General features: G+C 39.3%; 1 protein-coding gene across 6 annotated transcripts in view; it reads left to right on the top strand.

Annotated features, from left to right (window-relative positions):
- Positions 1–2,601, top strand: part of TOX (thymocyte selection associated high mobility group box) — a 299,411-nt gene extending 296,810 nt beyond the window's left edge. For 2 of the 6 annotated variants that reach the window (XM_027576497.2, XM_027576515.2), the window contains one exon: positions 290–2,601. In XM_027576497.2, the coding sequence (XP_027432298.1) occupies positions 290–326 (37 nt within the window). In that variant the 3' untranslated portion in view covers positions 327–2,601. The remainder of the gene's footprint in view (positions 1–289) is intronic. The other 4 variants (XM_027576487.2, XM_027576522.2, XM_027576512.2 and 1 more) reach the window with 2 other exon arrangements.
- The last annotated feature ends 9,885 nt before the right edge of the window (positions 2,602–12,486 follow it).

Raw genomic sequence — 12,486 nt, 5'->3', positions numbered from 1 at the left:
GCTCCCTAGGTGGTGGAAAGATCCCGTCTTTTCTATCCTGCTTTCTAAAAGATCATCTGGAAGGGTTCCATGTTCGGGAAAGCAGAAGACACCAATCCAGAAATTTTTAAGCAGTTCTAGTCGTTCCAAGAATAAACAAATGTTTTTCGATCCCTGTTCGATGTACCTGGGCCCTTTCCCTGTGCACCGCTCCATCCCTGAAGCTAGAACAAATAGACACTCCCCCCGCGGTGACCTGTAGCACCAGTCTTGTAACAAGGCGTTGTTTGTCTGTTTTCTCTTCACACAGGGGCATGCAGAGGGACAAAGCTCTGTACCTTACCTGAAAGTCGGAACACCTCTTCTTTCCACTGAGGAATTCAGGGAAGTCTTTTTCACCGGATTGCTTTGTACAGCCAAGGCAGTTCTCCATTTTATTAGAAAAATACAAGTTGCTAAGCACTTAGGACCATTTGAGCTTGTGGGTCACCCACTCTGGAAGAAATAGTCATGCTTCTTTATTATTTTTTTAATCCCTTATGGACATTGTTTTTCTTCTTCCCTGAAGGAAATTTGGACCATTCAGATTTTATGTTGGTTTTTTGCTGTGAAGTGCTGCGCGATAGTAACTGCCTTAGCAACTGTAGATGTCTCGGATAAAAGTCCTGGATTTTCCATTGGTTTTCATAATGGGTGTTTATATGAAACTACTAAAGACTTTTTAAATGGCTTGATGTAGCAATCATAGCAAGGTTTGTAAATAGCATCTATGTCACACTCTCCTAGAGTATAAAATGTGAATGTTTTTGTAGCTAAATTGTAATTTGAAACTGGCTCATTCCAGTTTATTGATTTCACAATAGGGGTTAAATTGGCAAACATTCATATTTTTACTTCATTTTTAAAACAACTAATAGTTCTATATTTTCAAAATATTTGAGAAAAAAAATGTATTCCCAAATGATTTTAATTTAAAAACAAAATTGGCTTTGTCTCATTGACCAGACAAAAAGAAACGAGTGTTAAGGGAAGCGCAAACACATTTATTTTGTACTGCAGAAAAATTGCTTTTTTGTATCACTTTTTGTGTAATGGTTAGTAAATGTCATTTAAGTCCTTTTATGTATAAAACTGCCAAATGCTTACCTGATATTTTATTAGATGCAGAAACAGATTGGAAACAGCTAAATTATAACCTTTACATAATGGCTCTGTATTATTGTTTCTTCATACTGTGTCTGTATTTAATCTTTTTTTATGGAACCTGTTGCGCCTATTTATGAAATAATAAATATAGGTGTTTGTAAGTAAATTTGTTAGTATTCAAAAGAGGTTTCTTTGATGTTTTAACTTTTGCTGGCAAAAAAAAAATTCACGCTTGGTGTGAATACTTTATTATTTAGTTTTTACAGTGACATGAATAAAGCCAAACCTACTTTTCATTTAGCAGCAAATTAAAGTAACCAATCCTTTATTTCTACATTTCTTTGGTGGATGCAAACAAAAACCTGATACTTAAGAACTTTCTTTCTTCGTACAATATAAGAGAATTGCCCTAAAAAGTCACACAAGCTCCAAGACTAAACAGATGGGTTCTCTATCTGAAAAGTGTTGCTTCTTGGTTCTCAGCTGGTTTTAGTCAACCCTGTAAACTCCCCTCCTCCAAAAAAAAAAAAAAAAAGAAAAGAAAAAACCATCGAAGTCGAATCAACTAAAATTCTTCAAGCTGCATGCTTTTCACAAAATCCAGAAAACATTTAGGAATTAAGGCAGGAGTGGGGTAGCACGGGAAAGCGTACTGTCAAGAATATGTCTCCAAATGAAAGGTGAGTAACCAGACAGCAAAAGAAAAAAAAAAAAAAGGAAAGCATTCCAAATTTGAAAGCTATTGATAGAAATTGAGATTCTTGCTGTCTTTTGTGTCTCTACAAGCCACTTCTCTTTCCAGAATTCTGAAGTCTTCCAAGAGAATTCTGAGGGTATTAGAGATTTGCTAGGGAACCAAAAGTATTGAGAATCTGGCTGAAGGTTTGCATAGCTTTTTATCAAAAAGAGCTAGCAAATTACTCCCTTACAGGGGATTGCATAAAGAAAACTAGTCTGGTTGGAAATCAAGAGGATGGCTGATGTCTCTTTCATGGAATGTGTGAAATAAACTTAGCAATTTAACTAAATACAAATAAATGCATTGTGTAATCCAGTCAGAATTAAAAAGACAAAAGGTATGCTTGCTTTGGAATGATTTTAGGCATTGTACAACCTTGAATCACTTGAGCATGTAATAACTAATAAATAATGCAGATCCAATGTGATTATTAAAATGACTGTAGCTGAGAGCTCTAATTTTCCTGTCTTGAAACTGTATAAGAACTCATGTGATTAAGTTCACAGTTTATTGTTTGTCTGTTTAGTATTTTAGAAATATACCAGCACTACTAATTACCTAATGTCTTTTATTTATTATATTATGATAAAGTAAAATTTTCACTTGCATTAAGTCTAAACTGAGGCAGTAATTACCGGGATGAGAACGACCAGCTTTGACTTTGACAGGCAGTTTGTACAGGGAAGTAGAATGTTGTTTACAGCTTTTCTAGAGCAGGTGTGCAACCAGGGTAGAGAGAGTGTTAAAACTCGATACCAAAAAAAAAGGGGGGGGGGGTAAAAAAACAAATGTAAATAAAAGAAAATACATCGTAAATAAAAATTATTACCATGCGTGACCGTATTCTATTTGGATGTCCATCAGTCTCTAAAGGACAGACCCAATCAGATGACAAATCCCAAATGAATTTCATGGCAGGAGTGATGAGGCACAGTAGGGATTCACTCCCACCACGGCCACAGATGTTCTTTCTGGAAGCACCGAGAATGCCCTCTCATCAACCTGAGCTCTAGGACTGTGAGGTGTTGTTTGAGAAAATCCCCCCTCTGAGGAAGCCAGCATCTGGCCTGGGCCACAGCAGCTTGGAGCTTGTGACTTCGAAGGAACAGTGATGGTGGACACTGAGTTCCCCGCTGTGGCACTCTGCAGGATTCCCGGATCTCAGAAAAAGTCATTCCGGGAAATTCAGCAATAACGCTGAACATATAGTATCTTTACCAACATACCAAAGTCAAACTTAGAATCAATTAGAAAAGAAAAAAAGGAAGTGTCCCAGTGGTTAGAGGAGGGTTGTGTCTGTAACCTACACGAGAAAGAATAGTACAAAATCCCAATTCCCAGTCAAATGTGAAAGAGTGGACGATGGAAAATTGGTCAAGTAATGACTTCCGTAATCAGATTAGTGAATGTAGCTAAGAACGAGAAAGTTGGTCTCTGTGACTGTTTTCACCTGTTGCCTTAAAGGAACAGAACCAGCCGGAAATGGGGCAGGAGTGGTCCACAGACAAACATGGCCTCCAGGGAACAATGTGTCCTGGCTTGGATTCATCACTAAGACATTTTCTTTCATTCATAAATTCAAAATTAAAAAAAAAATAAGCACATCAACACTCAGTTTCCTTTTTCCATGGACCTCTTCTTGCCTTTTGCAAGAGAGTTGCCCTACTCGTTCGAAAGGCAAATTGACAGAGTCATAGGAAATTGCCAATATTTGCCCCATTTACTTACAAAAAATGGCAATTTTGTACGGTTCCACCCAATGTGTTTTGGAACCAGAGATGATGGGGTTTGGGCTATAACATTAGATACAATTTCACATAGAATTAGAAGTTCCTTACAAAGTCCTAGGGGGAAATACTCAAAGAAGTAATCAGTTTTGTTGGTTTGCAAGGTACCTCACTTCAAATCAGTCACAGATAGCTACATTAAATTAAGAATATTTTGAATTACCAGATTCCAGTAAATCCCAAATAAACATCCTAGTGTTTTTGTTACACACAGATGTTCTCTTAATGTTTATTTGTTGAGAGGGGATTTGAGCATCACTTTCTCGTTTCATTCATAACTCTCATTTTAAGGTAACAGTAGAAAAACAGAAATTCATCTCTTTTGCTGATGACTGAGCACTGAAATAGTGGCAAGGCAAGATACCGAATTCACATAAGTTTAACCCCCAAATGCTATTGCACTGAGTCACCTGATGGGTGAATTCATGAGTCGGTCACCCCACAGTACAAATTTCTCTTTGTTTTCCTTAAATAGAATAATCTCTTAACTTCCAGAGTGGCATAGCACATAGTAGCTGCACAATAAATGCAATGATATTTAGAAAGATAAGTGAAACATCACAGATTATCCTCAGCAAGAATTGTGTGATGTTTACTTGATGATTTAAAAGCTCTTTAAATATAGAAGGGAATTAGATACTGCAGACAAGCATTAGGAGTGATGAAGAATGCAAAATTTCCATTAAGAAATCTAAGTTTACAAAAAGATAACAATTTCAAAATGAGTTGTGCCTTTTGTTTTTTTGGTCTATGTTACTGAACAAGAGTTTCTAGTTGCAAAAGTAAAAGATAGAATACACACTAGTCATGTCAAGAAAACAAGAAGCAAAGGAGAAAAAAGGTGCTAGACAAGTAGGAGTGTTGAGTGCAGGAGAGAAATTTCAGGAGACAAGTGTACGGAATGCTAAATTAAAACATCGATGAACAGTATGCTGATTTTTTTTCTGATTGCCAAGTGCTAGTATGACTTGATGAAATAAAAGATCATACTTCCTGGACCCTGCCTAAATTATGCCAGGCTAAGAAGAAATGGTCCTAGCTTCTAAGACTCCCAAAAGGAGATTTGGAACCAGGTGCCATCATGGAAAAGCCTTACCTGACAGAGAAGTTTCCAAATCTGTACAAAAGACTATTGCTTGGAGAAAGGGCATGGGGCTGCCGGGGGGCAGCGGGGGAGGGGGGGGGAGGCGGGGTGGTTCCTGACGTCACCAGTCACAAGGGAGGTAGGGCCAGGAGGGAGGGAGACCTCCAAACCAACACATGCATACCTTGCAATACATGTGCATACAGGGACATTAGACTTGGCTTTCTCATTTCTTAGTTAATATCTTGTCGTGTGTACCCAGAACCAGATTACACCGCCAAGGTAAGCGTAAAGATGAAGTTCTTGTTCTGGGACCTGGAGACAACAGAAGACAATGTCATGTTACATTTCCGCCCTGGTCACAGTTGAGCCTCATTAAAGGAGCCCACCAGCACGAATCCTGTGACTGTCAGGATTTCACATTGTATTAACAGCTTGCTAGCAAAGACATTTGAAAATGAAATTTCATTCACATGGACCTGAAGCCAGAAAAAAAAGGAATAGTGACCGAAAAATAAAATGGAAAGACATCATTCTACAGAAGAAAAAACAAACCCTTCTAAAGAGAGACTACAAACCAAACTACAGTATTTTAAAGGCTGCAACGTCCCTGTTTGACAATTGTGTGTTTACAATAAGCCTAAGCATAATTGCTCTGATGGGCTGTCAGGGAAAAGATTAATTTGGCAAAGATTAGTATTGACTTGCTGTTTATTAAGGCTTTTAAACAGCTGTATCTGGCAGCATCCCCGTAAGTGCCTGTCATATCAGAAAATCAGCCTCACACCCTGGTGCTCGCCAACTGTTACTAAACAATCTTCTACCACTTTGAATGTCTTTCTCCAGGCCAAACAGCAAGAGCAAACTATTGCCAAATTAGCCCTTTTCTCCTCCTGTCACTTTTTTTTTTTTTTGAGGTGGGGGTGGGGAGCTTCTGAATGCTGAAATGTCAGCTCGTGGCCGATGGCTTAGCTGATAAGAGGTGCCGGAAGTCAGTAGGTGGTTTGGGTGCTAGATGAATACATTCCCCACATACAGAGTGGTAGTGCTGTTAGTCCCCTCACACAGACAACAAAACCACAGTTTGCAACTGTTACAAGGCAAAAGGTTTTAAAGACAGTTAGAAAGTGGCGATCGAAGGTTTGAAGCCATCAGATTTCCAAAACTGTTTTGTGTCTTCAGACCAGCACTTGCCCTATGGACCGTAGCACTGGGAAGAGAGCCCCCGGTGGGATGCTGAAGACAAGTTCAGGAGCGGCCATTCATCTTGTTCATAGGGACTGAGGTTTCTCCCTAGCACTCAGAAAGAGGACAAGTCACTCAGTAAATCATGCACCTTGCATTTCGATTCAGTGGAAACCTGTAGAATAAGACAGGTCTGGATGTTTTGAAGTCTCTGGGAGAAAGGACAGATGGAGTTTGGTACTGGAGTAAGACCTAGTAGTTTCAAATCCAAGTGTGGTCATAAAGGCAATGGAAAGAATGGCATTCCAATGGAGTTAAAACATCAGGCTATAAAGGCCTCAGTGTTAAAGGGGAAAGTCACATTAGTCTTCCAACTGAACTGCTTTTCCGAGCATAAATCTCAACCTGTTTGAGTTGCATCAGCCTGGAATAAGAGCAGATGCAAAAGAACAGTGTCATCTCATAACCCTTGCTGGCACTTTCTGTTACTCTGTGGGCAGTAGCGGGGAGGGGAGCAAATTGGCCGAGGGGCCAAGCTTTCTGGATGGGCATTCGAAGCAGGTGTTTGTCCATGTATAACCTCCAAATAATATTATTTGGAAGTCCAGGCTATGGATGCAGGCTGATGCTTGACATTCGGATTGGGATCACAACCGGTGGAATTCGAAGGCATAGACAAATGAGCCCTACTGCTCAGCCCTGACAGCAGGCCATTCCCCCACAGGCAACCAAGAATTCTGTTCCTGATTCTTTCCACACACCATGATGTTGGGTGAAAAGTAGATGAGACGTAATACTAGTTCAGCACTACCAATCAGACAAATGAAGTAACTCACTATTGAGAGCAAAAGGCAAGATATGTGTTTCACTGAGCTCCACTGAACCCCATGAGCAGGGCTCATGGCTGAGAGCTTTCATTCCTGGTCCTGTCGATGCCCAGGCTATGGACAAAGGAAAATCCAGAGTGCAGAATTTACTTAAAAATTACTCTGTGACCATAAGTCACGGAGTGTTCTAAATCCTAAAATAGCCCTAGACACATGTGGTCATTTTCTAGGGCAAGAGCTATGGCTGGAGGAGGCTGCCCACTCTGAGAAATTAGGCCGAAGGTCGGATTGTGCAGAAATTCACCCTCTCAACTTGATTGGGTGGTAGATCTTACTCAAAAGGAGCAGCTCCGTCACTCGAGTCAAAGCATGCCTGTTGCTAATTCAGTTAAATTCAGAACATACAGTGGCAACCATCTATTAAAAAAATATATATTAATATTATTTTTAATAGAATTCAAGAAAGGCCAGGGTAGAGCGGGGAGAATCACTTTGGTGGATTCTTACCATGTTTTGCAGGAGAACATTTGGCAAGCTTTTTCTTCAGAGCTTTATAGGTCTGGCTGCCTCCCACTGGCCTGTAATTCTTTGATTATTCACAGGAGTAAACTGAGTAGAGGAGGGGAAGGAATAAACTGTTTTCAGGACTCACCGTGATGACACAAGCACCAAAGAGAACAATGAGAGGAAGGAAGCTAGCCCCATGGCATGTGGTTAGTGGATAAAAGTCCTTCCAGAAACTTCACATTATTGGTGTGAGTTTCAGACACACAGAAATCGTACTGTATGAAAGTAGTGTGTCCCATTACTCACCATCGGGTCTATCTTTGATCTATTTCTATCCAGTTTCCCAAGCCTAAGGAAACGGGCCAGAATTCATCTGTCCAGAAGTCATAACCAATTCTGGGGAGTATTTTGTATCTTGTTTTGTTTGTGTTTTTTTATCAAGGTAGACCCACAGAAACCTAAATCTGGTCTTGGTTAGAGTTTCATACAAGAAGAAAAAAAGAATGCTATATCTAAATGAAACTGCAATTTCCGGGTATTATTACAAAATACGCATATCTCCAAAACCATTCTCGCTGTTGAGTTGGGTCACTTTTAACACCTGGTTTCAAGATGTGGTTTCAGCAGACCAGCATAACAGAAGTGACAGTCCTTCACAATACTAAGGTCCCCTGGGGTAGCTCTAGGTTGGGGTTTCTTCTCTCTTTCTCTCTCCCCTTCTCTCTGTTCTCTCTCTTCTTACAGGGAAAGAATTTGCTACTTTATATAACTGATCAGTTTCTTGAAAACAATTCTAGCCTTGCGTTCCCAGAACATTCACCTTCAGCACATGGACAGCTGGGGGAGCCAGATTGCCTGCATTGTCACTTTGCTGATCACTTTGTTAATTCTCAGATAAATGGAGAAAGACTCCATTTTCTCTCCTCCCCTTCTTCCCTCTAATGCAGAGCAATCAGAAGTCTCTGAGGACTTCTCTATATGACTTCCCATTTCACACCACAGATGGTTTAGATAAAAACTATTAGTTTCATTTATTCAAACAGCTTCATTTCACCAAAATGAGCATATTTTTAGCATTTTGCCCAAGATTTGTTTCCCCGTTTTTTGTAGATGTAAAGGAGTTTGGCTGACATCTCCGACTTCAATCATCAACTTTCCTGCCCCACCCCACCCCCACCCCCCAGCTTATGGAAAGGAGTTGAGGAGTCCTCCAAGAGGCAATTTACTGTTTTAAATGTGGTGTTACAGTGCATTTACAAATTTGATCTTGTCTCACAACCATTGTATGTTTGCTTTCTTCCACGAGGTTACTTGTGATCATTTCCATTGGAGCACAGGTACTGTATATGTCTGCTTAACACGGGGATGCCAGCTCTCTATCCTGGTTGTATCTCGATGGCATTATTCTGTAAACTATTTTCATGTGGATGACACACCATACCCAAAAAAAAAGAAAAAAAAACCAAAACCCTCTTCAGAATACATACTCAAAGAGAGGACCTTTAAATACACAAGTTCAAAAGTTAACCCACTTTTGGTTGTTGCACAGAAAGATGTAAGCTGCTTGATGGGTGTTACCTATGTTCAGTTCCTGGGCTCAGACGAGAATTTAAAAATTGTCTGTTCTTACTTTAGGATTAAAATGGCAGGTGGAGGGAGGCATCCGGGTGGCTCAGTCAGGTAAGCGTGTGACTCTTGATTTTGGCTCAGGTCATGATCTCAGGGTCCTGAGATTGAGACCTGCGTCAGGCTCCACGCTCAGCGGGGAGTCTGCTTGAGATTCTCTCTCTCCCTCTCCCTCTGCCCCTTCCCACTGCACTTGCATGCTCTCTCTCTCAAATAAATAAATAAATAAATCTTTAAAATAAGATAAAAAAATAAAATGGCAGGTGGAAATATATATATAGTGTAATATGTAATGCATGATATGTGATATATGACATATTATATATAAATATATATCCATCTGCCATTTTATTTCATTTCATTTTTTCTTTAAAGATTTTATTTATTTATTTGAGAGACAGAGAGAGAGCATGAGCAGAGAGAGGGGCAGAGGGAGAGGGAGAAGCAGACTCCCTGCCGAGCAGGGAGCCCAACTCAGGACTCGATCCCAGGACCTTGAGATCATGACCCGAGCCAAAGGCAGATGCTTAACTGACTGAGCCACTCAGGCGCCCCTCAATCTGCCATTTTAATCCTTAAATAATAGCAGACAGTTTGTTTGAATTCTTGTCTTAAAAGTATTATAGATTTATATATATAATAATCTACTCTGGTATATACTGATTATATAAATATAATCTATTCTAATATAGATTATGTATATAAAATAACCTACTCTAATATATATATGAATTATATACATAATAATCTTCTCTAGTATATATAGATTATAAATATAATAATCTAGTATATATAGTTTCTTTATGTATATATACACTAATCTAGTATATATGGATTATTATATATAATCTACTGTGGGATATGTAGGTTTTATATATATAATAATCCACTCTAGTATATATAGATTATATATAATAATCTACTCTAATGACTCATAACTAGAATTATACAGTGGTGTGAAAACTAGACTAATTTCTCATAACATAGCTGTTGTAAACTAACCAACTTGGTTTCCAGCTCCAACTTCCCTCCCCTCCCCCCACTCCCTTACCTCTTTGGGAATATTTCTCTTTTTCTCAGAGGGACCACGTGTGCCTGTGGGCTCAATGGCCATGGATATGAAAACATTCCCTCCTCTTATCATTTACCCTTCTGTTATTCAGAAACCCTCAAGGCCTCCCATTCCTTCAGAGACTTCAACGGCACCAAATATTGATGTTTTATAGGATCAAGCCAGAACACGTCAGCATCCAGGCCTGGTTTTCTTGACCACTAGGTTTTCAAGTAGCTCTTAATTGTTTCTTTAACCCATTTAGATATAAGCATAACCATCCACGCCCAATGTAATGGACATGAAGCCACTTTCACTGGCAGTCTATAGTTGTAGACTACATGTCTACCTGCATGAATCTAAAAGTGATATAGAGGAACCATAAATTAAATCTGTATTTCTCAAACCTTAGGGTATTAAAAGTAGATTCCCAGGTTCCATTCCCAGATGACCTGATTTAGTTAGTCTGGAGTGGTGCTCTTGTATCTGTATTTTTATGGCTATCTCAAGATTTGATGCAAGTGTCCACAAACTAATCATTCAAAGGGAGGTCAAGTCAATCTTGCCATCACCTTTGAAGACTTCGAGATTCTCTGCTACCAATGCTTAGGATGAACACTGACTTAAAGAATGAACTTCTGATAAGGAAAACACACTCAACTAAGATCTACCTAAATTATCTGATTAAATCTCTTAAACAGTCTTGCACAACAAGAAATCTAGGCGCCCCTCAACCTGGGCTGTATAATGCTCAACAAGGCCATCTCGCCCATCATCCTGCATGCAGGCATTCATCCTCAGCCTTATTGACTCATTCAGCACTGTAGGAAGGAAAAGGAAGGAAGAGCAAAGAGGAAAGACAAAAAGGAGTCATGCCTTCAAAGACCAAATCTCACGAGCACATGATGATTCCCTAGACCAAGATATAGAGCAAATCACCATCCCACAGTAGTCTTTTCTCAAAACCAATGAAGAAATCAAATTCATTTTACAATCATGATCACCTTCTAAAGAGTCCAGGTCCTCTTAAAAGAGGGGTTTGTCTGGTTGAGTTTGTCCAGAGGATACCATGATGGAATGCCAAAAATGAAACCAGGAACTGAGTTTAGGTGCAGAGGTTACAAAGAACTGAATTGCTCAACCAAAAACAGAATGCTGGTAATTTCGAGTGACCGAGAATATTTTATACAAAAAGGAGTGAGGGTGAGGAATTAAAAAGGAAGAAATATTGAAGCAAGTAACATGAGCCTAGGGGCTCTGGGAGAGATGAAGTGGCCAGTGGTGACTTTTAGGTATGTCCCCTAAGGAAACTCTCACACGGCATCGTGTGTGACAGCTACGACCGAAAACAAGCTAAATGTTTACTAGTAAGAAAATGGATAAATTGTGGACTATTCATATAACAAAATACTATACAGCTACTAAGGAATGAGCAGGCACTACATGCATCGATGCTGAATAAAAGAAAAGCAAGTTAAAGAATGTCGCATACAGTTTGATATCAATTATGTACAGTTAAAAACATGTCATACAGAAAACTATACTGATTATGGCCACATATATAAGTAAAAGAAGTATAAAACTAGACATGAGAATAACAGTTAATGAGAGCAGCTGTCTACCGGCAGAGAGGAAGGAACAAGATTATATTCTTATGTAATAATTATTATTAATTAATAACACTATTATATTATTAGCTACTTCTGCCTTATATTTTAAATATTGCAAAATTTGAATTTTCTCCTTTTTAATCCCAATACTCAGTAATTTAAATCCAGAAACATTAAGTCTAAAATAACCTGCATTTCAAGATTAAACACTTTGCTCTCCCCCAATTCCCTACCCCCACGAATGTCCCCCCACAATTTCACGAAAATCTTCTATACACACAGGAATTCATAAGCATAATTTTTGTGGATATCATAGAAAGGAGATGGGTCCCCCATCTGGGTCAGCACAATGGGAAAGAGTGACAACTTGCATTAAGTGACAAGATAACCAAAAATCTTCCCAAATGCAGCCGATGTAGGAGCCTGCAGTCTGAAGCACACATGAGGTGTGAACCCCACCCTTCCTTCCACTGCCCAAGAATCCTCAGAAACACGGAAGGAGCTTTGGATTTCCATAGGACATGGGAAGGGGGCGTTGAGCAGATCTGACCAGGTCTTCAGAACAAGTAAGCTTCAGACAGTATACACATGTGCTGTTGACAGTAATGTCATTAACAATAAAGAGAGTCCTCAAATCTTTGGGCAAACATCTAAATATGGCTTTAGTAATCAGAGCTTCCTTTTTTCTCTCTGTTTATTTCATTACAATATTGCATTTCCCTCCTTATATATTGTGGCTGGACTGAAGAAGAAAATGATGGGAAATTTTCCAGATTATTCTTTTCTATCTCCAAAAAAGTTGTGCTCTGACTCTAGCATTTTAAGAAAGATAATCTGAAGCAGTCATATCAACACAAGCAAGTGTAAAGTCAAGCCTCTGATACCAACCAAGGTGCCCTCTAGACATTCCTCATTCCTGAGTCTTATCCAAAGCCAAGGATGAGG

This window comes from Zalophus californianus, chromosome 4 (assembly GCF_009762305.2).
Source record: "Zalophus californianus isolate mZalCal1 chromosome 4, mZalCal1.pri.v2, whole genome shotgun sequence".
NCBI classification, from domain to species: Eukaryota; Metazoa; Chordata; class Mammalia; order Carnivora; family Otariidae; genus Zalophus; species Zalophus californianus.
Note: the sequence above shows the minus strand (reverse complement) of the source record. Positions and strands in the feature narration are given on the sequence as shown.